This window comes from Spizellomyces punctatus (assembly GCF_000182565.1).
Source record: "Spizellomyces punctatus DAOM BR117 chromosome Unknown supercont1.1, whole genome shotgun sequence".
In the NCBI taxonomy this organism is placed as follows: Eukaryota; Fungi; Chytridiomycota; class Chytridiomycetes; order Spizellomycetales; family Spizellomycetaceae; genus Spizellomyces; species Spizellomyces punctatus.
This window is the reverse complement of record NW_015971537.1, coordinates 505,124-528,601: the sequence shown is the minus strand read 5'-3', so window position 1 is coordinate 528,601 and position 23,478 is coordinate 505,124. Positions and strand designations below refer to the sequence as shown.

Below are 23,478 nucleotides of genomic sequence, written 5' to 3'. Positions count from 1 at the left end.
CAACAATCAGGGTGCGGAGTACAATCCTCTGCATATCAAGGTATGGAATGAAAGTTTTTCTGGTAAAAATCATGCTCGCTGCTGATCTTCTTTAGCTTTTTGCGTGAGCGGGGGATTCGGGCTCCACGCAACGTCTGGCAACGACGTGCAGCCGCGGGGAATGTTAATGAGGGTGAAATCGCAGGTCGTTTGGCAGAGAGCACTGAGGGGGATACTGCCGCTGGAACAGGTGGTAGTGAAGGAGGTTACCAAGGTCAACTGGGTGGAGAAGCAACTGTCCCTGTACATGGTTCAAGTCATGCATCCCCTAACGCAAATGTGGGCTTGGAGACCACGTTAATGCAAGTAGAGCTCGGGGTAAATTTGACCACAGAAATGGAGCAAGCCATGGAAAATATTGTAGCAAATGGGCCTGGCGCAAAAAAGCGATCAAAGACAAAATTGACTGGACAGGAGAAAGACGACTGCCACCTTGCCGCATCGTCGAAGCGAAAGAGGGCGAAGAAAAGCTTCGATTCTGACGATGATCAGGACTCTCAAGAAGGAGAATGCACGAAGCACATTGCCTCAAGATCCAATCATTCAAAGCGACGCGGAAAACCGCCACAAAAGGGCAATGCGGGCGGCAATGGTTCCATAAGCTTTTGCGATCGATGCCAGAGAAGGTACCTGGTGGAGGATGATGCTCAAGCTCTATGTCCCGCATGCCTGTCAATCCAGACAAATCGCTCTGGGGCAGAAGTACTCCGAAAGGGCCGCAAGAAAAGAGGAAAAGTGATTCCCGAAGGTTCAGATGAAGGAGGACCCGTGAAGTCGTTGAGAAACTTGTGCATCAAGGTAGCTTAATGACGCATAGCGTACCGTACACTTTCACTTGTCTTTCTCTTACCGGAGCGTCCATATTTCTCAGCTTATCGCGGATTATATTGATCAAGTGGAGGAGGTATTGCCACATGTTGAGCATATTTCCCAGCGTAACGCGCTGAGCATGATTTTCTAGTTTGGAGATATCTCGGAAGCAACCAAACTCCAAATAGCCAAGATTATTGGGCGGTATCGACAGTTGAATAGTACAAATGTTCGTTTGTTTATCGGGCCAGGCGAGGACCGACTAAATCTTTCCGAGTGCACTTACTTGGACGAGAAGGCACTCTCTGAGGTCGCATACATGTCGCCTAACGTGCATCAACTATACCTTGGTAACTGTGGCCGCATAACAGGTATCCTATATTGTCATATGCTCCCATCGGCATATTCCGCTCACGCACTTGGTAGATAACGTGCTGAAAATAATTGGCGAAAACTGCACCAGCCTTGCGTCGCTCTCATTAAGCGGTCCCTTTCTCCCCTCGAGTTCTGGCTTTATTACACTTTTTCAAGGGTTGGGCGAGAAGCTCAAAGAGTTGAGTTTACAGCACGCGGCAAAATTGGACAAGGCGGCAGTTGAGGTTCTGGTGCAGCGCTGTCCGAATTTAACTTTGCTGCGATTTGATCAGTGTCTCAAACTGGGCGATGAGGGAATACGGCTGATTGCGGACCTGAAGCACTTGGACTTTTTGGAGTTGAGTCGCTTAGGGGAAAAGGTGTCGGAGGAATCATTGATACATGTAATTCGGACAGTCGGTGCACAATTGCGAGTCTTGTCACTGAATGGGTAAGTCTAATCCGTCTGGTACACCTCATAGATTGCGGTACTCACTAAACCATTACCATTTTACCTGCGGTACGCAGACATTCTCACTTGACCGACAAAGTACTCAACGAAGCGATCGTGCCCACTTGTGAGAGACTGCAAGAGATATCAATGGAGGAGAGCGAGGGGCTGACATCTGCAGGAATGGTAGATTTCTTTGGAAAGCTGAAAGCACCATCAGGCCTTTCAGTTGTGAGTCTATCTCGGAACGTACACATGAACGACGATGTGATTGTGGCGATTGTCAACCATTTCGGGACATCTTTGCAACAATTGAACCTGAACGGTTTGGACGAGCTCACAGACTACTCTCTTGGAGCAGTTGCTACTGGGTGCCCAAACTTGACTGAGTTGGATGTCTCCTGGATAAGGTACGCAGTGTCAGCTCTCTGTTTCATCAATATGGTATCTGACTCTCCTTGTGTAGAAATGTCAACGACTCAATTCTGGAGAAGTTACTGGCCAATAGCCGTTCACTGAGCAAGGTCAAGGTATACGGCTGTAACAAGCTGAGCGAATTTATTATTAATCGGAGGTGGATAAATAAGTATGAACAGGATATACGGTTCGTTGGCAATGAGTATATTTAGCACTCCCGATTTACAAATGTATATATTGAATTGCTATGATAGTTTTCTTATGTTGTTTTTGCATAATTTTTGAAACTATGTAGAAGGAAGTTACTTGTCCGTAGTCAATAACCATTTGCCTTTTACATGCTGAACTTTCCCCTCGCTCAAAAGTTTGTTCAAGTGATGTAGTAGCGACCCTTCGGCTGCATCGTACAAGCTTTGTGGATATGATGCATATATTGTTTCAACCAGCTGGCGACTGGACCAAGCTCCATCCTTTGAGCCTGGCGGATTAGTGTTCAATAAGGCGACAATTTGCTCTTCGCGCTCCTGTTATAATCGACCATGAATCAAGATGTAAGACACGTTGCCTGCCGAAAAGCCCCGAACCTGTCGATGCCGAATGTACTCTTCTATTTTCTGCACTCCGTTCTCTATCACCGGTCCGTGTCCAGGGTATAAGCGACCTGGCTGCAGCTCCATAATCCGGCGAAGGGAGCTCATATATTCTGCGAGGTTTTCAAACACCGCCGTACCCTGCCCCAATACGCAATCACCCGAGAATACGGCGTTTTCTTCCTCCAAATACAGAACCACCTATCGAAGACTGATAAGCGAAGACGAATGCGTAACCAGGATGTAGGTAACATACATGGTCGTCCAAATGCCCTGGTGTATGTACGGCTCTGAGCGTAGCACCTGGTAACACAACACTCTTCAATGCTTACGACGTCAAAAGTATATCCAATGTTTTTCAAACCTTCGGTCTTGAATATGTGACCATCTCGGATCGCGGTATACTCATAAGGGAAGGGTGGGATGTCATTGGCCGTCAAGTACTTGTAAATGGGTATATGATCGGCGCCCCCATGAAGTGCCAGTACTTGAGGAATTCCAGATATATGATCTTCACAGGATTTAAGATCTCAATTGAAAAAATCATTGCTCAAATAAGATTGCATACCCATATGACGATGAGTGCAAATGATACTTGATATGCCTATTCCACCAGCTCTCGTTAGTGAAGTCCGCAGGTGCTCCTCAAAGTCCGCAACACCGGAGCCTGTATCTAAACGCAAACATTAAAGTGAATCACATGAACTGTTCTCGGCTAACTCTGCGCACCTATCAATATCCTTCGATGACCTGTTCCAACCAAGTATGTGTTTGTCCTGGGTTTACAATGCAGACCTTAGAGTTTGGTTTATGTACGTAGTAAAGGTTGCTGATGGTTTTACAGCCAACCCACCCTTGAAGTGTAAATTTTCCTTTTGCAACGATAAGGTAGTTTTTCAGCTCGGTGTAGAAAATCCAAGGTACTTTCTGTAGGGATACTTGCCTGGATTCAGGCCTAGAACAGCTGTAAGAGAGGGCTGCATCAGGTTACTCTGCAAATCTAAACAGCGGACCACGAGAAACTCACTGCAGACTCGCTCACTTAACCGAGCAAAAGCCGGCATCTTTTGATAAACTTCACCCATCGTACTCTGTTAATCCCAAATAGCCTTCACAAAGAGATTCGCCGTGCACGTTATGTGGAGCGACCAGTACAGGCTGCTCTGCCCACTTGGGTGTATCACCTTAAGGGAGAGAAAGGTGGATGTTAGAACACCGGATGAGGCTAGCAGAAAAAGAGGCCGAGACTTACTGGAATTTGGCAAAAAACTAATGCTGCTTGCCTGTCAACGCACACCGTTTTTCCATAAAAGAATTGCTCGTTCATGCACCAGGCCAGCCGAATTCGACATCTGCTGGCCTGCGTTATCGCAATTAATCTACTTTTGGCTTAATGGCAATGTAACCATTCTCGTCAGCTTCGTCCCTCATCACACACGGACAGGAATTTCCCATAGCGCTTCTCATCTCGGACCACACCCTTACCGCCGCCCACCGTCGCCGCCACGATCCCCTAACGCTATGGTGGACTCACCCGCAAAAGACACATCCACCGCTGCTCGTGACTCGGAAACTCTGGATGCTGCATACGACCCGGGCTTGGAGTGGTTGCATTGCGGACGGTAAGGCACGCTATCAAGTCGTACACACTTTTCTGCCTCTAGGACTCCGGTAGCATACCGCCACGCTCGTACTGGGGTACACATGTGGATGTGCGATGACAGATCAGTTCTACTACGAAAGCTTACAGTTTGTCGTGTTTTATATCGTTCCTTTTTTTGTGTACGGACGAACCTCAGCTGTCACGCATACGACCATACAATACAATGTCCGCTGGGGGAAAATCCGCGTAATGCAGGAAACGGGGCGTCCGTTGGTACTGTATTCTACGTCACTAACTGTGCCCATATTGCCTGCGAAACTTGGTAAACAAATCTTCCATTGTACTTAAGTGATGGACTCTGAACTGACGCCTCCAAATGTATAGTATACGCCAGGAGAATGGCGACGCGGGGAATTTGGCCGTCAGCCGCAGTCGTATTGATACAAACAAGCAGCATGTCTGTCCTGTCTGTGGGCAACCCGCCGCCGTGGTGGAGCTGCGAAAGGAGGTTGATGATTTACCGCTGGTCTGACCGCGCATTAAGTGTGATCTCTAACCTGCCCATGTCTTTGCCATCAATGATAGATACCAGAAGAAGTGGAGAAAATATTCATCCCCGCAATTGTTCACCTTGAGGATACAGTGAAAGTCTGGAAAGTAGGCATACGTTGATTGCATGACAGGCCGTCTATCGTGTTGGAACTAACCTTAGCCGGGCTCCTACCAGCTGCAGTACGGAAATGCAGTAAGACTCCTACGCTACTTGAAGATCAAAACGAGCGAGTACAACCGGAAATATCGAGAGGCCGTGAGGTATATGTCCAAAGAGTCGTATGCCAGATCTACACATAAACACATTTTTTTCAGAACATTAAATAAAGCGCAGGATGAAATAATGACCCAAAGGCATCAAATGGAGCTCCTGAAGCAGAGCATCGCAACTGAATCGCCCACGCGACTCAAAGAAGTTCCCAAAAATAATGGTATTCCTTTAACAGAGCGGAGCCCGACAACAGGGAACTCAAGACCTAACAGGTAATGCAGACATTTCTTTGCGAATATGACCGATTCTTGAACTAGATGTCTTCAGTTCGCGATCACTCGGTACCTCACCAAGCCGCAATTCAAAACGGGCAATCCAGACGCCAAATCCTCCTTCGAGACTTAGTTTACGACCGAATTCCCGAGGGGTCAATGGACCTGGCAGCATAAATGGTGTAAATCATTTCCAAGATGTTGCAGCAGTATCATTTCAGCCTGATCCAATGGACCTTCAGAGCAATCAAGTAATGTATCCTCATTCGCATCAACAAAACGATGCCACGTTCGCAAATCAGAACCATTATCGAACTCCGCTGTACGCCAACCACGACTCATACAGGGGAATTGGACCTGGGACAACTGCTGAAGTGGCCACTGGTTACCATCAGACTCCCTGGACGGGTCACTCTCACTTCAACTCACGTCCAACGAACGGTGCAACATCACCGCGTACAACTCAAAATCAGTTTAATCCGATCGGACCTGGCAATATAGCGCAAACTAGTAATGCCGGATACATGGCGAATGGCATTCCGCGCACGCCTGTGAAAAACAGCTCCAGTATGGGATCTTTTAATTCTAGACCACGTACTGCAATGCGGGTACCTTTTAACCCGCAAGGGCCTGGGTCGATTATGTCCAGCAGCATGACGAGTCCATTGCTCAACCGATCTTCCGGCGCAGCGAACGAGTACATGCAAAATTCATTAGGGCTACCGAGCTATACGACCACGCCAATATCAGGTGCCAGTTTTCATGACGGTAAGCCGGTACACTGATAGACTTGCGTAACAGCAACTAAAATTTTGGTGATAGGTCGTACTATGTTGACACGGAATAGAAATGCGTTTCCTCGGGCAGGAGGTTCGGCCTATATGTAGTACTTGCTTAGCGTAAACGTGGCTATTAGAGGCGATGCACACATTTTTCCTATTAATGATGATGTGATATAACCTATTTCAAACACAAGAGGGTTAGAGTTAATCATATAGGCTTTCATTTTACTGCATGAGACATAATACCGATCGATATCATCAGTTAGCCTTTGGCTCGGAACCGGTACTATCACAGAATATACATGTAATTTGGTCCATGAAAGAGAGAACTATACACAATTAATACACTATCTACGGGGCGGAACGAAACATGGAAAATGGAGGTCTGGACGCAGACGTGGTCTAAAATGCCCTCTTCCCTGATATCACCTCCCAAAACATTTTGAAGTCACCCATGAGCGACCACAAGGGATACTTGAACGTCGCAGGCTTATTCTTTTCTGTAAATGGGCAATCTAATCAGTCTATCAGTGTGTAATGCCATTTATGGTTTTATGCACGGACCAAAAAAGAAATGTCCTGCCCAGGCGAATCCATATCCTAGAATAGGAACCCACTTCAGGGCTGAAGCAGTTGCAGTTGTGATTGCATAGATAATTGTTCCTGTCACAAAGGATGTTCCTGCATAGGTATGAGAAAACCATTAGCGAGGACTTCCACTCGTGAAATGGCCAAAGTTGGCAATTGCCAAAACTCACCCACAACATGTAACCGCCGGCAGGTTTTGTTCGCGTGCTCTCCGAGATAAAATGGGTAGAATGTTTGAAAGGAGCTGAACCGTCCAGTTGCCGGGTGCGGTAGCGTAAGGTACGACGGGTTCTGAATTTCATACGCAGTCATCTTGTTGTTCACTCTGACTGAGTTACAACTTACGGCTGCCTGCCCAGTTGTGACTTGGTGGCCATGGCAACAGTGGAAAGACCCAACCTCAGGCAGTTGGGAACTGCCTGACCACCAAGGGATGCGCTATGAGCGGGATCTGCGACAGCACACATTTGCTCACCGATGCTTGAGACTGTCGAACTCTCTTCGTACACAGTCGCCCGCCCTTGCAGCGCTACTGTCTTTTGCAGCGCATGCTAGCGTTCAACAGGTCGCAGGGTACGCTGCCTTCCCTCGCTCAACGCAGCGCCAATATGTAGCGGTACCGCGTGTGAACATATGCAACGGTTGTCGGAGGGAAGCTTCCTTTAGTATCAAGTATCGCTCATCCCACTCGGCGTCAGCGCAAAGTATAGAAGGGGAGACTGCATATCCAAGATATCTTGTCAACCACGAGTCCCTTGTGACATCCTTTGTCCGCGAAGTCGAAGAAGTGAGCCGGGCCCGCTTCCTCCCCTTTTTTGAGGATGCATTGAGTCGTGAAGCCGCTCGGTTGCATGCCAACTATTGCTATCTTCGTTCACCCTCTGGATCTGAGACTGCATGCGGGTCGTTACTTCGCAGCCTAACCTTGAAAGATTTCCGCGCCCTGATCGGCTTGCTTTTGCGTGCTGGAAATATTTCTTCCAAAGACATTGGTATGATTATGGAGGATATGGTCGCTCTTGGGATACAACCACATGCCCTGGACTGGGGCCGTCTCATTGTAGCGTTCGGTCGCAATCACGATGTGAAAGGGGCTCTGCGCGTCTTCGATCGGGTGCGTGATACCATGAAACCAGATTCCAGTTGTTGGAATGGTGTGATCGAGGCGTTTGTGCATGCGCGCGATCCCGCTGGTGCCGAAAGATGGTATAGAGAAATGAAGAAGACAAAGACTTCGGTAACTGAAGTAACACTTGTCCTCATGATCGAAGTGTATGAACGTGCCCGAGACTTGAAAATGGCGGAGAAGTATTGGGCGATTATGAATCAACGACTGGGGATAATACAGAAGAATGAGAACCATAGAGATTCTAGTGCTAAGCGACCACCAAATTTACGCACATTTAACCGGCTGATAAAGCTTGCTTGTGATCGTGGACGGATGGATCGAGCTATGGACCTGTACAATTCGATGGTAAAATGTGGCCAGAAACCCAACATAGGCACATTCACATTGCTGCTGAAGGGGTATGTGGAAAAAGGAGATGTGAATTCGGCGGGCAAGGTGCATCGACTACTTCGTTACATGAATGTAAAGCCGGACCTCGTGTTTTACTCGCTGCTACTGAGTGTTCACGCAAAGCGAGGACATATGAGAGAGGTCGGCCGCCTTTTGAACAGGTTATACGAAGACGGGATTCAACCCGACGTCGGCGTTTATAATATCCTTATAAATGGATACGGAAGAACAGGACGGTTGAACAACGTCCGCGAATTCTATACCGCGATGCTTAACCAGCGACTTGTGCCTGACCGGTGGACTTTTGCCGCTCTTATTTCTGCGCATGTCAAGGCAGGAGATGTGGATGGAGCGAAGAGCTGGTTCGATGAAGGTCTTTCAGCATGGAAATCCGGCAATGAAGGGGCAAGTCTCGAACCAAGCGCCTATGCGTACACAAGCTTGTTGGATGCGTACGGCCGCCGAGGAGAGTTACAACTCTGTCGGCAGCTCTTTTCCGAAATGCTAAGTGCCGGTGTGAAGCCCACTGTTGCCACTTATACTGCTCTCATAAATGCGCACATAAGCGGAAATGATGTACAAGGTGCCACACGATGGTTTCAAGCCATGCAGAGCTCTGGGATGTCTCCAGATGCTCTCCTCTACGCGGTTATAGTGCGATCTTTTGCTGCTCAGAACGATTTTGACCGAGCAATGCAATGGATGGCTTCAAGGAAAATCGACGGAATAACATTAACTGAGGAAAGTGGTGCAGTTTTCATCAAAACCTGTCTTGCACAGCAAGATGTGGCGGCTGCGCTTGAAATCTTCGTGGAAGCCACAGAAACGGGCGTTGTTCTTCCCTCGATGATATACGAGGCACTTGTCCGTAGGCTGGCTGACAAGTTTGTATCTGGGGAGGAGGAACGTCTGACGGACACAGAGGGGATGAACGAACAAATAGTGAATCATAAAGGGGAACCACCGGATTCAGAGCAGTTTTTAACTTCCCGGAATGCCATCTGTTCCGTGTATGCTCAATACCGAAAAGTACTCTCGCAGCTGGATTCTTCACCGAACCCGTTGATATATGAAACGATGGTTGGATATTTCATGGCAGCACGCATGCATGGCGAGGCAAAGGAGGTCATCCGGAATATGATAGAGGATGGGTGTCCAATTACGCCGCGGGCGCCGGTTCAAATCATTCGTGGTCTTGCCACAGCAGAGGGCTGGTGGGCAGTTCGGACCTGGCTGACTGGACTGAGACGTTGGATACACGAGATGAGCGTCAAAGCATTCGCATGCAGAACCGATAATGACGAAGGACTGCAAATCCTATGGCGGGAAGGTCTTATTCACCCTGATTTTACTGATTCTCTTAACACCGCTGATGGCGAGGGAACAATATCATCGCTGAAGTTTGACGCATGGAAAGTTGACCGAGTCCTAACAGCGTGCGAGGCGTTCACCTTTGGCATGTATGCCCTCTGGCCGCTAGTGTCGAATCTCCACCACGTAAAAGATGTGAAGCGTGATTTCATCGTAGTCAACAAAGCGCGGGCGAAACCCGATGCGGAAAGGTTTATGCTCGAATGGGGGGCGGTGGAGTATTGGGATGCTATTCTGTCACTTTGGACTCTTGTCGATGCCAAAACGAAGTCAAAAGCAAGCAAAAAGAGCGGTCTGCATAAGCAGCTGGACTGTGTTGCCGCCCCCCCGTGCGAACAGACAAACGTCAACCAAAGTGAGACGCGGGTGACCGAAATAGTATTTCCTGCTTCGTTCAAAGAGCTTCCCGTAACGGAGCAACCCGTCTATGTCCCCAAATCACCTAATCTATCCAACCCTTTGGAAATGGACCTGCTGTTAGCCACATTTATCCAGGCGTTTTTGCGTCATTGCGAGATGAACGGAACCTGGGGTGCGCGAAAGAAAGCGCTTGACTGGCTTCTTGAAAATGAATGGGAGGTGCGGGCTGAAAGTAGTAGAGGAGGTTATTTGGCTCAGGACTAGCATTATATCTATAACACTTTAGTGCTTCTTAATCAATTAGAAAGTTCTAATGTGAAGCTAGCCACTTCTATACAGTCTAATCTGACTCCCTTCCGTCAGTCGATACACAGGGTCCATCCTGAACTTAAGTTTTAGAGAAGCGCGCAACAAGGTAAGGATGGTAGGACTCTCTAACACAATTGGTAATATGGACATTGCAATGATCCGCTGGTTTCACGGACATCTGCTATTCGAGATTTGAAAAGGGACGGGCCAGCCGGCAGTCGACTTTTTGAGAACTTCTCGGGATGAGTGTACTGACCCACCAGAGGACTTTGGGTCCAGGTTTTTGATGAGGGACGTGGGACAATAAGAGTGCAACAAGAAACGAGGAGGACAGAAGGCAGCTTCTTTCGACCAATAAAATGGCCATTATGTTTCACCTAACTACAAGTACTGACTGTATTGTTTATATTCGATGAGTCACACCGATCACCTCCTTGTTGGCATTTTCTGGGGCTGACTACTAGACGGTGAGCTTTATGCACATCCGATTCCTGCTACGATCTTTACCGCTTGAATTCTCAGTGATACCTCGCTGCTTGTTGACGTGTTCCGCCTCTACAGTGCGGTGTTCTACTACGCATACTTCGCGATTGTCAATCCCACCTGCACGCCCCAGTTTTGCTCATACCACGAAACGTAACTTTTTAGCGCCGATACCACAGCAGCAACATATAAAACGAAGCATGGCTGCTGGAGCAAAGATTATTGATGGGAAAGCCTTAGCAGAGTCAGTACCTCATTTATACTCGAAACTGCCCCGTGTTCGGTGGGCGATGAACTAACGAGTGCAGACATATCCAGGTCCATTCGTGCAAAGCTTCGTGATGAGGTGACCGATCTCTCCGAGAATAACGGCGGGTTCATTCCGCACCTAGCCATTATTCAGGTTGGCGACCGTGAAGATTCGAGCTTGTATGTGAGACAGAAGCAGCAGGCAGCTCTCAAGGTACCTTGGCTGGAATCTGCGTCATCAAATGTCGCATAATCACGCGAGGCAAAGACTGACTTTATCCATGTCCTAGATTGGGATGAAATTCACCCATCACAAATTGGAAGCTACCGTTTCGCAGGCAGAGGTAGGCTTCATGATTTAAGAGCGCTACTGAAGATATCCTCGATCAACACGAAGACTTCTTTCCAGCTCCTTTCGGTTGTTCATGCCCTTAATGATGATTACAGGGTCCATGGCATACTTGTGCAACTGCCCCTCCCCGATGGTATGGACGAGAAATTGGTAACGGAAGCGATTGATTACCATAAGGATGTCGATGGGTACTGTTACTTGCGTTGCAGCGATCATACTTATACATTGGCTCATGTCTTTTTGCGCCAGATTTCACTCCCTCAACATCGGTCTGCTTGCGAAGAGGGATCACGAGCCATTGTTCGAACCCTGTACGCCGAAAGGATGCATTGAGCTTTTGAGGCATGCTGGTATGCAATTTAGGCAGTTCTACAACTGCAATGCGATTTGTCTGATATGAGGAGAATATTACTAGGGGTGGATCTCAATGGAAAGAAAGCAGTAGTGGTTGGGAGGAGTAATATTGTCGGCATGCCGCTTGCTCATCTGCTTCAGGGCGAGAACGCAACTGTAACTGTGTGCCACTCCAGGACACAGAACTTAGAGGATATTGTGCGGACTGCTGATATACTGGTGACTGCTATTGGCAGACCTCAGATGGTCAAGGGATCGTGGCTAAAACCCGGAGTAGTGATAATCGATGTTGGAACAAATCCCATTCCCGACTCCACGAAGAAATCTGGAATACGTTGGGTGGGAGACGTTGATTTCGAATCTGCATCTCAAATAGCGTCGGCGATTACACCCGTTCCCGGCGGCGTTGGACCAATGACTGTGACAATGCTGATGTACAACACCGTTCTAAGTGCAAAGCGCTCCCTCAAAGGCTACAGAAGGCCTACCCAGTATCTAAAACTGGATCTCAAAACACCCGTTCCAAGCGATATCGATATTGCCATGGCACAAAAGCCGAAGCCGATCAAAATTGTGGCAGAGGAATTAGGCTTGTTCCCTTCCGAGTTCGAACTGTACGGTCCAACCAAGGCGAAGGTCAACCTCACCGTATTGGATCGCCTCAAACATCGTCAGGATGCGAATTATGTGGTCATTACCGGCATCACACCAACCCCTTTGGGAGAAGGGAAATCAACGACCTGTATTGGCCTAGTCCAGGCCCTAGGAGCGAATCTCAAGAAAGTAGCATTCGCATGTGTCAGACAACCCTCACAAGGGCCTACGTTCGGAATTAAGGGAGGTGCAGCAGGTGGAGGATATTCTCAAGTCATACCCATGGACGAGTTCAATCTGCATTTGACCGGCGACAATCATGCCGTAACCGCGGCGAACAACCTTTTGGCTGCTGCAATAGATGCGCGGATGTTCCACGAAGCAACTACTCCTAACGACGAAACGTTGTTCAATCGCCTTGTCCCCGCGAAAAAGGGCGTGCGGAAGTTCTCCGATATTATGATTAGGCGTCTGCAGCGATTAGGTATCAAGGAAACTGATCCTGACACCCTGACGCCTGAGGAGAAGCGTCGCTTTGCTAGGCTTGATATTAACCCAGAGACTATCACCTGGCAACGTGTGATGGATACCAACGATCGCTTCTTGCGGAAAATTATGGTGGGCATGGGGCCTCAAGAAAAGGGGCGTACTCGTGAAACCGGTTTTGACATTGCTGTTGCCAGCGAGATTATGGCTGTGCTAGCGTTGACCACCGATCTGAAGGATATGCGAGAGCGACTCGGCCGCATGGTTGTTGCCAGTAATATGGCCGGAGAGCCCGTCACGGCAGATGATCTGGGTGTGGGCGGGGCACTGACAGTATTGATGAAAGATGCCATTAAACCCAACTTGATGCAAACACTGGAGGGAACACCTGTGTTTGTGCATGCGGGACCGTTCGCTAATATTGCCCACGGTAACTCATCGATCCTAGCTGATAGGATTGCTTTAAAACTTGCCGGTACGTCAGGACTGGCAGATGACGACGAGCCCGGATATGTTGTGACGGAAGCGGGTTTTGGAGCCGACATTGGCATGGAGAAGTTTTTTGATATCAAGTGTAGGACTTCCGGATTAGTTCCCAATGCTGTGGTCCTCGTCGCTACAGTGAAGGCCTTGAAGATGCATGGCGGGGGTCCTGAGGTCGTGGCCGGCAAGCCCATCAGCGACGTGTACTCACAGGAAGACGTTGGATTAGTGGCCAAAGGCTGTGCAAACTTAGCAAAGCACGTCCAAAATGCGCGCAAGTTTGGAATCAGCGTTGTTGTGGCGATCAATAAATTCAGGTGCGCTATTTTATGCGCGCAAACGGCCTCAACAACCAAACTCACGTTCTGTTGTTGTACCCAGTTCCGATACACAGGCGGAACTTGACACAGTGAAACGAGCGGCGATCGAAGCCGGTGCGTCAGCAGCCGTTGTAACTGACCATTGGGCGCGAGGTGGTGCTGGGGCTTTGGACTTGGCCAAGGCAGTAGTGGATGTTTGCAATACATCAAAGCGCGAGGGCGGTGCTTCGTTCAAGTACCTTTATGATGTAAACCTCCCTATCGTGGACAAAATCGAAACCATTGCGAAGGAAATGTACGGAGCCGATGGCGTGGAGTTGAGCGACGTAGCAAAAAGCAAAATTCAATTGTACACGTCACAAGTAGGCAATCGCTAGCCGGTATGACATGGTTCCTCAAAAGGCGCTAAAACGGATTTAACTCTAGGGTTTCGACAAACTGCCTATTTGCATGGCGAAGACTCATCTCAGTTTATCCCACGATCCGAAGTTGAAAGGCGTTCCGATGGGTATGCGTGGCTTGCGGCTGGTGTTGAGATCATGGGCCAACGAAACCTAAACTTTGATAATGACTCCACAGGCTTTACGGTTCCGGTGCGAGACATTCGAGCATCCGTTGGTGCTGGGTTCTTGTATCCTCTGTTGGGAGAGATGCAAACCATGCCGGGTCTACCTACGGTACGTGTACATATGTTTTTGAAGCCATCTGTGTTTAACAGATGCTGGATGCTGATGCTTTTGATCATAGCGTCCATGCTTTTACGACGTCGATTTGGATCCCGAGACGGGAAGGGTCTCTGGGTTGTTTTAAGTTTAAGTCTGTAGTATCATGTTATGTAGGATAGACGGCGCAGGCAGGCTACATTTGACTAGATCTAGCCTATTGTAACTAGACGAAGCACCCCCAGGTTTTCTCCAATCAATGCAGTTTCGGTAATGTTTGAATTCGCGTAATATCAAGTATCCGCGTGTAAGCATCACCGTCTCCTCTTACAGAATCTTGCAAATCCGTACGATTTGTATTTAAAGTCTGAAATGCCACCCTAACGTCGGGGATTTCTTCTGCATCCAGCAGTCCGTACTTATGCAGATATTCGAGCGTCGCGCGGGAGAACTGTTCACAAGTTGTATCAGGGTCGGACTCGGCAGCCTTCAGATTTGAGTTTTGTAGTATCTTTAAGGGGCTTCTCGGATTCTTTCTGTAAATGGGTTCCATCTGGCAACCCGAAAGCATGTCAGCTAGTGCTTAGACAGGAATGCCTGCTGTCTACATTTTTACCTTCGATGCAATAACGGGATACAAGGTTGTCTCGTTCTTGTTTTGAGAAGCGGTAAGCTGTGTAGGCTTCGAATTCCGGACAATTGCGGTAACATCGTTTCGATCCACGGCTGGACTAGACCTTATGGTCTGTTTCCTTGGTGTATTGAGCACAACTGACTGCTCCACAAGATTTTCACAGGGAAAATCACCGTGGTCAGCCATGACGATGAAGCTTTGTTCTGGATGGCTCGCTAACCGTGCGATGATATCCTTTGCTCCATGGACACTCCTGTTATGTATCAATTCTGTCTTGCCCTCTCCTACCTCCTCCACAGATGACACATTTACGGCAACGTCATCTTGTAGAGGATCCTCGTGCGACTTTTCTAGCACCTCCGCTACTCGTCGTAGTAACGTTCCGACGGGGGTCCGTCCTTCGGTCACTTCCCGGATTTCTGATCTCATGCAATGACCGTCCGCAGTAGGCGGAGATTTTGTTTCATCAGTTGATGTTGGTCTTTTGATAGATTCGCTACGCCCTTGAATTAATGATGATTTAATTGCAATTTCATTGCCATCCTGTTCAATATCCATGTGCCCGGGGACAATGTCCTCCTGAGTCTGTTTTTCTTCCTCATCTGTAATCGGGTCATACTGGAAGAAAGCCTCGTAGTTACTACCCGTGTCCGCAGGTAAATGGTATGTTCGCTCGATATCAGTCTGATTAATACGCTTTAATACTGATTCCAGATCAGTAGTTCCAAGCGTGGGTGTCACCGCTGGTGCGTTGTTTGATTTTCGGCGGGTGGGAGGTGAGGAATCCGCCTTCTCAGAGACTGCATGAATTTGTGTTTCCTTGTTTTCAGCTGCTTGCTGGGACTATCAAAGGAAGCCGGATATCTTAGCAGCGGATACTAACAGACTTGAGATCATACGATAGTTCACCGACCTCTTTGGACGAGAACGGAGCCTGCACATCGTCATGCCCGACATATACCGTCGTGTTCGTTGCTGCATCGCATCCCGTACCTATACGAGCGTCCGTACGTCTAGTAACAGGATCAGACGACGTTGACGTCGTCAACATGACTGGGGAAGGAAACATCGGGATCATCGGCCAAAACTGCAGCTTGGAGGAGCTCGCAGCCTGTTTGCCTGACATTTGCATTTTAAGCATGTCTAATTGCAGCTGGAGGAACTTGAGATACGACTGTTGCTGCTCTGACACGGCGTTAACAACGACGTCCTCATTGTCATTTGTTTGAGTTGTGTCGCCCTGACGTGGAACAGATACTGCGGTTGTCTTCGGTTCCTGATCCACCCGTACGCTCTGTCCAGGATCATCACAGAATGACGCTCTGTCTTCTGCCTGGTCTGTTGATGAAGAGGGAGCCGAAGCATTGGCGTCGTCTGTTGATGACCAGGGAATAGAAGCATTGGTGTCGACGGTGATCGCAATGTCAGCCACATTCTTGTCATCCGCAACACGTAATGGCGAGGCTGATGATTTAACGACCGCCGCGGGTGGAGATAAACTCGATACTTGGCGTTTTGCAACTGGGCTGATAGTAACAATACGATCAGGTTCATTTCAAACTAGCTCCTTTGCCAGTTACCAAGCCTGCTCACATGTCAAAAACGCTTTCAATAGCTTCACAAGCGCCAGAGTATTCGCGAATGTTGACCTTCTTAAGCTCAAATCCATTATTGACTGAAAGCACGTCCTGCCATGCTTTCAGGTCTCCTTTGTGCTCATCTTTCGGGACTGGTAACGACGCTTCGTAGAGAGCGAATGGAATTTCGCTGATCTTTGAGCTGGTCAGCAATCAACGGAAGAGTGGGCGCCAACAACCATTCTCACCTCATAATTGCATTCATAAAACTGGGGTGTTCCAGATGTGAAATTTTGGAATATGATGACTAACACTTGCGATTTACCCATATCCAACTTCTTGATGACTGAATTCCATATATACCGAATGCAAGCACATTGTACACTCGGGTCTCGGATATGTCGCGCGCCTTTCACCCAACTGTCACATTTCCATCAGTTATCGAAGCATACGAAATACGACTTCTGTCCACTCACATTCCGGCTAAAGGCAGCGATGTTGCCATAGGATCATTGCAGGTAAGGGTGAGTACATGACGCGCTTGGTCAATGGCGACATAGCTGGTGTGAACCATCGTTCAGTAACAGACTCTGATGTGTTGGTAGCAGCAGATGCCTACCCAGAATCAACCTGTTCTCCCGCTACAGACAGTGGCTTCAACAGATCCGTTGTCAAAGTTGTGGGCACAATCATCAAAGGATTGATCAGGTGTGCGCGGAGGATCACATCGGGAATTAGCGCCTGGCCTTGTTCACATGAGCATAAGTACTCGCTAAATGTGTTGGCAAAAGATCACACTCCATTCACATTTTAATCCTTGGAGTTGGAATGACTTGTCCAGATCCATACTGAGAACCACAGTAGCGATATCCAAGTTAGCGCAGTCATCTAGCCGCTTAAGGCGCTCTCGCAAAGTCTAGCAATTTCGTAAGTGCCGGTTAATCATCGGCATGTAGTCTATCAATGCCTCCCGACGCACGTTGAAAACATATCCATACTCCATCGATGACCAGCATCCTGTCTCCTGTGACATCATTTCTTTGTCATCATGCACTCGTCGGAGAACCTTGAGCCGTAAAAAGATATCATAAGACGTTTGCAGTGCAGTATTGCACCAAGTTGCAGCTGATCAACTCACTGTAACTACAGCATCTCCACCGGTAACAAATGTAGGCTCTAATCCAACTTCTGTATGCGAGGACCTTCGTCCAGCGTCAAATCTATCCAGCACGAGCGCCTTGGTACTCAACTGGTGCACAGATTCTAAGATAACACTCGACTGCAGCGGTACGTAGCGACCGATGAAGAAGCCCTGCAACATTACTCCTTGCCATGTTGTTGCAACCGGCGGGCGATCTAAAGACAGACTTGCGCGAATAGCTGTAGTTTGCAGGCGAATGTTGTCTGGACAAAGCTGATCGGAAGTGAGAAGATGCGTCGGGCCTACACTTGTAGTGTCCCTATTCAAGAAGTTCTTGAGTTTCATCTCCGGCAAACCGTTCCCAACATGCTTGCACACACCATAGATAGTATTTAGCAGCGGCAGGTGGAACAAACTTGTAATTTGTCGCAATATTACGCCCTTGGTACGGTACGCGGACCGCGTTCACCGACGAAGTCTTCCTGTCGACGCGTGGAGGGAAAGGCGTCTCTTCATTCAAACTCATTCTCATGGTCGCGGATTGCACTACAAAAGGAGCTTTTCCTCCATCTTCAACTGAAACAGGTCCGCCTCCACTTTTCCCGGTTGTCTTTGTAGCGCTACCTGCGGCGACCCTCACTCGACCATTCCTCATCGCTCGTGCATCTGTTCGTTGCAACTGCAATTGCATCGCTCGAGCGCGTACTGTTGAACTAACTGGAGCTGGTGCGCCTGCGTTTAAATTTTGTATGGCGCTTCCGTATCTGTTATGGGACTCCAATGCTGGATGCGGATGTGGTGCAGGCGGTTCCGGTCGCGGTAACATGATGTCATGCTCCATTGGCTTGACTATATACCGGGAACTAATGCCATTAGCAGTAGGATCAAGATATACCATGCGACATGTATCCGCTACATAACATAGACGTTACGCCAAAGATCTCTTGTGGAAGGCCGACGCTTGGTTTTTGCCAAAGGTTGATCGGAGGGTGAAGGTTGGAACACACACGTGACACTGGTCCTTACCTAACCCCAATTACCATGTAGACAGGGTAGACGACGCACTTCAATCACTCAACGTCCTAGATCTCCTCGTGTCCGAGATGTCCTTGGTGCCTCCCGACTACGGCTCATCCTCAGATGAAGAGCCACGATATACAGGGGAAACGGCAAATCATCTCGCAGGCGCTGGCACCGGGCATTCGCGGAATGTCACTTTTCTGAAGAGCACAGGAACTTCCGTTGAGCAGCAGCCCGTACAAGTTATCTTACATGAGCTACTAGATCCAGATTATGGTAGTTACCTTTGGCCCTCTGCGTTAGTTCTTTCTGCATTTGTATACTGGAATGCAGGCCGATTTTTCAACAAGCAAGTTCTGGAAGTCGGATGCGGCACAGCTCTACCTGGTCTCTTGGCGGCGAAGCTGGGTGCTAAACGTGTCGTACTATCAGATTTACCGGATGCAGAGCATCTACTAAAGAATGCACAGCATGCAGTGCATGCTAATCAAGTGGATGATGTATGTAGTGTAATCGGGTTGAAATGGGGCAAGTTCCCGCCGTTGTCGGATCCTTCTTACCTGTTTGATTTCATTCTTGGTGCCGACGTGTTTTACGAACCTCGGGACTTTGACGATCTCATTGCCAGCGTGGCATATATTCTCTCACAAAGCCGACCATCCGCCAAGTTTATCACTGCATATCAGGAACGGAGCTCGCGGCGAACGGTTCAGCCTTTACTAGAAAAATGGAATCTGCGGTGCAGGATTGTAGATAAGCGCAGGTTTGGAGGATGGGGCGAAGCGTGGAGGGTAGATGGGAAGGAACAAGTACCAAGAGAAATTGGAAGTGTTGCATTGCTGATAATAGAGCGAGCAGCTGGATGTATTTAAGCAGAAGACCAGTCTAGCTACAAGTGCGCAAAAGTGTAGGCGGGGAGCCTGCAGATGATAATCGGCAGCTATTGGCTCCAATGTCGCCCAGCTTCTAAGACGACTGCAGTATTGGAGATCGACTACATGATAGCATGGATCTTCTTCACAAAGCATGGAAGGAAGCAATAGCAAAATGTCCGCTTCCCCGACAGCATGGAACAGCTGCTGGAACCACGACTGTAGTTGGCTTACAGCACTTGTAGTTCGCCCAAGCCATGCATTGCTTCATCGAGTTATTCCCCAGCATCCCAGAGGAAGAGGTGGGATGCAGAAGCCCTGGATAGAAGAGTGTAGCGGGCTCATAGAACTAGAACTGTACACTTTTACATTAAACTTTATACTACATAGATTAGGATGCATAGAAGATGACCAGTATTCAACGAGGAAGGATAACGCTAGGCACTCAAAACTGCCACTAAGAGGAGGGTCGCACCAAATACAGACGTCTTGGCTACCTTGGCACCTGCCACTGTCCCACTTCCCTTCGACTGATCTCCATTGGTACCGCTAGGTTTTGACCCAGACGCATTGCTATCAGGAATTTTGACCTGTGGCCTTGTTAAAGTGATGCAAGCGCCCGCAATGGGATCCCAAGTCCCAGCATTTGGACACGCTGCATCGGGCGCAGGCTTCCTTGTAGCATTTCCCTTCTGCGGTGGAACCGGTTGTGTGATATTGGGAACGAGTGTCGGGCATCCGTAGCAACTTTGGAAACTAACTTCCTCGGTCACTTGACAGGTTTCGACTACGCCATTGTCAATGATTCCATCGCCATCGTTATCAATACCGTCACAGATCTCTTTATTCGCTTTGTCCACTGCGGGTGGACGACACGGGAGAAACGTTCGCATCTGATCGGCAGGCACTGGCTTTTGGATCCATGAGATCAACTGTTGATTGGTGACATACCAAACGTCTTTGAACTCTTTCTGAGTCCACGCCACAAAATCTTTGAGGAGTTGAACCTTTTTGACCTCCACCTCTGGTCCCCACGCTACCAGTTGCGCTAAATGCTGGTAGAGGCCGAAGGGAAGTTTCGTTTTGTAGTGCACTTGGAAAGTGGCCTTGATATTGGACAATGCCACGTCATAGTCGTTAAGCTGAAGGGAATAAGATGTAAATTAGATGTTTTCAATTTCCGATAGCCTGTCTAGTGGTCTCACACTCACCTGGGGATTGATGATAGGATCCATACTAGACCAGAGCTTTGAGTCATTAGTGAGCAAATTGTACATTGGGATCTCCCACATTCCCTTGTATTGCATAGAAGGCCCGGAACTTGACAGAGAGAAAACAGTTTTCATGAGTTTTGATCCCCTGCTGTTAAGGGACAGCCTAGACTTACGGGCATTTGATGCATGGTTGCGGGTAGTAGGCGAAGCCGTAATCCAGCGTGTGTGGCCAATAAGGCTGGGTCAAAGGATCTAGGGTAACTGACGAATCATACTTGAACCCAGCCTTGGCAACAGAGTCAAATGAGTCTTTGTTGAATGCCAAGAACGGATGACGGAACCCTGCAAGGTCGCTCTTCGGAATCCCGCCATAGGTCATGACCGCTTGCGCAGAACCTTGGATCTCTTGGTCACGCACTGTGGCTGACACAGTTGTGAGATCTGGAAACTTATCAGTGAGGGTACTTTTTTGGACGTCAAAGCGCTATACGCATTACCAGGGTGATTGATAGTATGAGCACCGATTTCATGTCCCAGATTATATGCCCTCGTAATCAGCCAGAAATTGGTCCAGGCGGTACTGACAAAGTACGTAAAGGGAAGATTACATCCATTTGGATTCACCGTAGAGTTCAAAACCTGGCTAAAGGGCTCGTAGGTCGGATCTTGAATGGCATCGTCTGCAGTGAGAGTAACAAACATGGGCGTCTGCTCTACGCTCAAACCACCAGGAATCTTTGTGGATGCGCAAACGCAAGCGGGAGGCACACAAGTCGCCGGGCAAGCATATGTAGGATCGTTGGCAGGCTGTGTTGCGGGATCCCCTTCAACGGGAGCAGGAATATTAATTGGAGTCTGCGCTGTGACCAGCGGAAGAAGGACAAACGCGGTTGATAGGATTCGTGCGAGCATCTTTCTTCCTGCTGTCAGTAACACTGAGAGTCGGGGATGAAAGACGAAGGCGAGCAGATTGGGAATGCCTCCCCGGAACAACCTTTCCCCCACAGACGACAAGCTCCTTTTCCGCAGGGCCGCAGAATTTGTCTCCCTTCGATTCCAAATTTTAGAATGAACGCGCATGTGGCACAGCTGGCACAGTTTGGCCGCTTTTGTGGCCCCCAGGGACGCACGTGATTCCTTCTGCTGTCAGCATCTCGTTTTCAAGCTGGGCTGGACGCAGCTGTTGACGTGGGGCCAAAGTACAGACAAGTGTTGGTGCATTCTTGGGAGTGGCCTGCATGGTCATGAGCAGACAATATTTGAATTCAAGGCTTTAGTCTCTCTTCTTCTTTCAGTGATGCTGATCGTCGCATGGCGTTGGCCTCTTTGCACTATTTTGAAAGTGTTTCTGTGATCACGGATGTATTTAAGCAAAATCGAGAATACTAGCTACAAACGTGCAAAAGCGTGGCTACATCCAGCAAAGCTAGGCGACACTCCGCCATCGCCATATCTAATATTTCCTGGAAATTCAGAAACACTGCAAACGGCTACAGCTCCATGAAGGTTGGAGAAATGCTAGAGTAAATAGATCCAAGTCTTGTATTACAATACATTTTGCCTTTTGCCGTGAGGGATAATGAGTTCATTGTCGTGCCCAGGACAGGTATCAAGAGCCGTCATGTCACCGGTCAATGTTTGCTCTTGTGTGAAGCCATACTGTCACTTTGTGAATTCTTGATATCGATGGCTACAGTATCCAAAGTTCCATACTAACAATGCGCGCAAAAGTATTTAGTCTGGCACGCTTTTCCATTGCATGCTAACAATGTTTCAGGTTACAGGTAGTATAAATGCCATCTCTCTATCGAGTAGAGGACTATCACAGCGTAACCCATTCCTCTAGTACCAATCAGGTCACCTAGCTTTCATGTTATATGGGTACCTTCATGCATTAGTATTAGCTTGGTGAGAACTTACAGCGATTGTGTTGGAATTTTGGATTGATCAAAGCTTGGCAAAATTATCAACCCCACCAAACAGGTTCATAAAACTATCGATCACGGCTGTAAGTCTGTTGGGTTACGCTTTCTAGCTAGGTATCTGATCCATTCAAAATTTGAAGACAAAGGCCATCTACCATCGTTCCATATTTTGCTTTCTGCATGCAACTCCTTTGCTACTATCTTGACCCAAGGTCCCAGAGAGACATTCCCGACACTGGTAAAGAAAGAAGGACAGAGAGATAAGAAAATGGTGATAGTGGTTTGGCAGTCTCACTATGATGAGAATATGAATGAAAGGTGAAATGAACATAGTTCACATTTGTATATGGCCACGATTTTGTGCCTTTGTAGCTGGATAGTCTTCTGCTGAAATACCCCAGAAACCTTCATCGATGAAGTCCATGTCTTTTCCGAATTTTTGCGATTTCTTATCACGCTTAGAGATGATAAATACATTCGTGTGTCATGGTGCGAGCCCATCTCTAATGTGGATCCTTGCAGATGATAAGTCAAGGTAGCACCTTCGCACAAGTGCTTGACGTCGTCTTGCATGAACCGGCTGTAGATGAAGAGCCGTTTGGTGAACTGTACGGGGCTATATGGGGCTAGTAAGTTGCCTCTGTCGCACTCGCCCCACCTAGAAATAGGCCTGACTATTCCACTAGCTGTCTCCAATGGAAAAGGCAACGTGTTTGGATGGATGGGGCTCAGTATATGCGCTAATGGGATGACCTTGTCCGAACCCTGGCTCCAAAAGATACCAGTATCGCCGAGCCGTCTACATCACCTCCATCCATGACACCATTATCTGCGATCTTGAAGACGGCAGATGGCGACACCCTCGTGTGGATGGAGGCCAAGAA

General features: G+C 48.3%; 8 protein-coding genes across 8 annotated transcripts; 5 read left to right on the top strand and 3 right to left on the bottom strand.

Moving 5' to 3' along the window:
• Positions 1-87: 87 nt before the first annotated feature.
• On the top strand, positions 88-2,424 carry SPPG_00212 (uncharacterized protein). The gene is made up of 6 exons (XM_016748544.1): positions 88-837; positions 911-943; positions 1,001-1,220; positions 1,276-1,654; positions 1,732-2,064; positions 2,121-2,424. Exons 1-6 carry the CDS (start codon positions 340-342, stop codon positions 2,281-2,283), a joined length of 1,626 nt encoding a protein of 541 aa, XP_016612523.1. The 5' UTR covers positions 88-339; the 3' UTR covers positions 2,284-2,424.
• Positions 2,257-4,068, bottom strand: SPPG_00211 (uncharacterized protein). Its single transcript, XM_016748543.1, has 10 exons — positions 3,914-4,068; positions 3,689-3,845; positions 3,605-3,625; positions 3,515-3,533; positions 3,391-3,437; positions 3,230-3,334; positions 3,026-3,172; positions 2,918-2,964; positions 2,656-2,862; positions 2,257-2,595 (listed from the first exon to the last, which is right to left on the bottom strand). The coding sequence occupies exons 2-10, from the start codon at positions 3,744-3,746 to the stop codon at positions 2,374-2,376; spliced, it is 873 nt and encodes a 290-aa protein (XP_016612522.1). The 5' UTR covers positions 3,747-3,845; positions 3,914-4,068; the 3' UTR covers positions 2,257-2,373.
• Positions 4,069-4,640: 572 nt separating this feature from the next.
• SPPG_00210 (uncharacterized protein) lies at positions 4,641-6,186 on the top strand (the record flags this gene model as incomplete). The annotated part of the gene is made up of 5 exons (XM_016748542.1): positions 4,641-4,790; positions 4,850-4,921; positions 4,992-5,299; positions 5,355-6,067; positions 6,122-6,186. 5 exons carry the CDS (start codon positions 4,641-4,643, stop codon positions 6,184-6,186), a joined length of 1,308 nt encoding a protein of 435 aa, XP_016612521.1.
• Positions 6,187-7,100: 914 nt separating this feature from the next.
• On the top strand, positions 7,101-10,252 carry SPPG_00208 (pentatricopeptide repeat domain-containing protein; the record flags this gene model as incomplete). Its single annotated transcript, XM_016748541.1, has 1 exon — positions 7,101-10,252. A coding segment is annotated over one exon (3,083 nt), but the record flags the coding sequence as incomplete, so codon positions are not given.
• Positions 10,253-10,694: 442 nt separating this feature from the next.
• SPPG_00207 (uncharacterized protein) lies at positions 10,695-14,537 on the top strand. The gene is made up of 10 exons (XM_016748540.1): positions 10,695-10,955; positions 11,030-11,174; positions 11,251-11,304; positions 11,370-11,500; positions 11,562-11,662; positions 11,728-13,546; positions 13,611-13,911; positions 13,976-14,057; positions 14,129-14,226; positions 14,297-14,537. The coding sequence occupies exons 1-10, from the start codon at positions 10,705-10,707 to the stop codon at positions 14,357-14,359; spliced, it is 3,045 nt and encodes a 1,014-aa protein (XP_016612519.1). The 5' UTR covers positions 10,695-10,704; the 3' UTR covers positions 14,360-14,537.
• SPPG_00206 (uncharacterized protein) lies at positions 14,368-18,509 on the bottom strand. The gene is made up of 11 exons (XM_016748539.1): positions 17,944-18,509; positions 17,561-17,882; positions 17,402-17,488; positions 17,230-17,338; positions 17,042-17,168; positions 16,899-16,982; positions 16,671-16,842; positions 16,439-16,617; positions 15,759-16,371; positions 14,828-15,688; positions 14,368-14,764 (listed from the first exon to the last, which is right to left on the bottom strand). Exons 1-11 carry the CDS (start codon positions 18,459-18,461, stop codon positions 14,468-14,470), a joined length of 3,369 nt encoding a protein of 1,122 aa, XP_016612518.1. The 5' UTR covers positions 18,462-18,509; the 3' UTR covers positions 14,368-14,467.
• Positions 18,510-18,614: 105 nt separating this feature from the next.
• On the top strand, positions 18,615-19,992 carry SPPG_00205 (uncharacterized protein). The gene has a single exon (XM_016748538.1). The coding sequence runs from the start codon at positions 18,667-18,669 to the stop codon at positions 19,453-19,455; it is 789 nt and encodes a 262-aa protein (XP_016612517.1). The 5' UTR covers positions 18,615-18,666; the 3' UTR covers positions 19,456-19,992.
• Positions 19,789-21,707, bottom strand: SPPG_00204 (uncharacterized protein). The gene is made up of 4 exons (XM_016748537.1): positions 21,167-21,707; positions 20,843-21,110; positions 20,667-20,775; positions 19,789-20,597 (listed from the first exon to the last, which is right to left on the bottom strand). Exons 1-4 carry the CDS (start codon positions 21,579-21,581, stop codon positions 19,893-19,895), a joined length of 1,497 nt encoding a protein of 498 aa, XP_016612516.1. The 5' UTR covers positions 21,582-21,707; the 3' UTR covers positions 19,789-19,892.
• Positions 21,708-23,478: the final 1,771 nt, after the last annotated feature.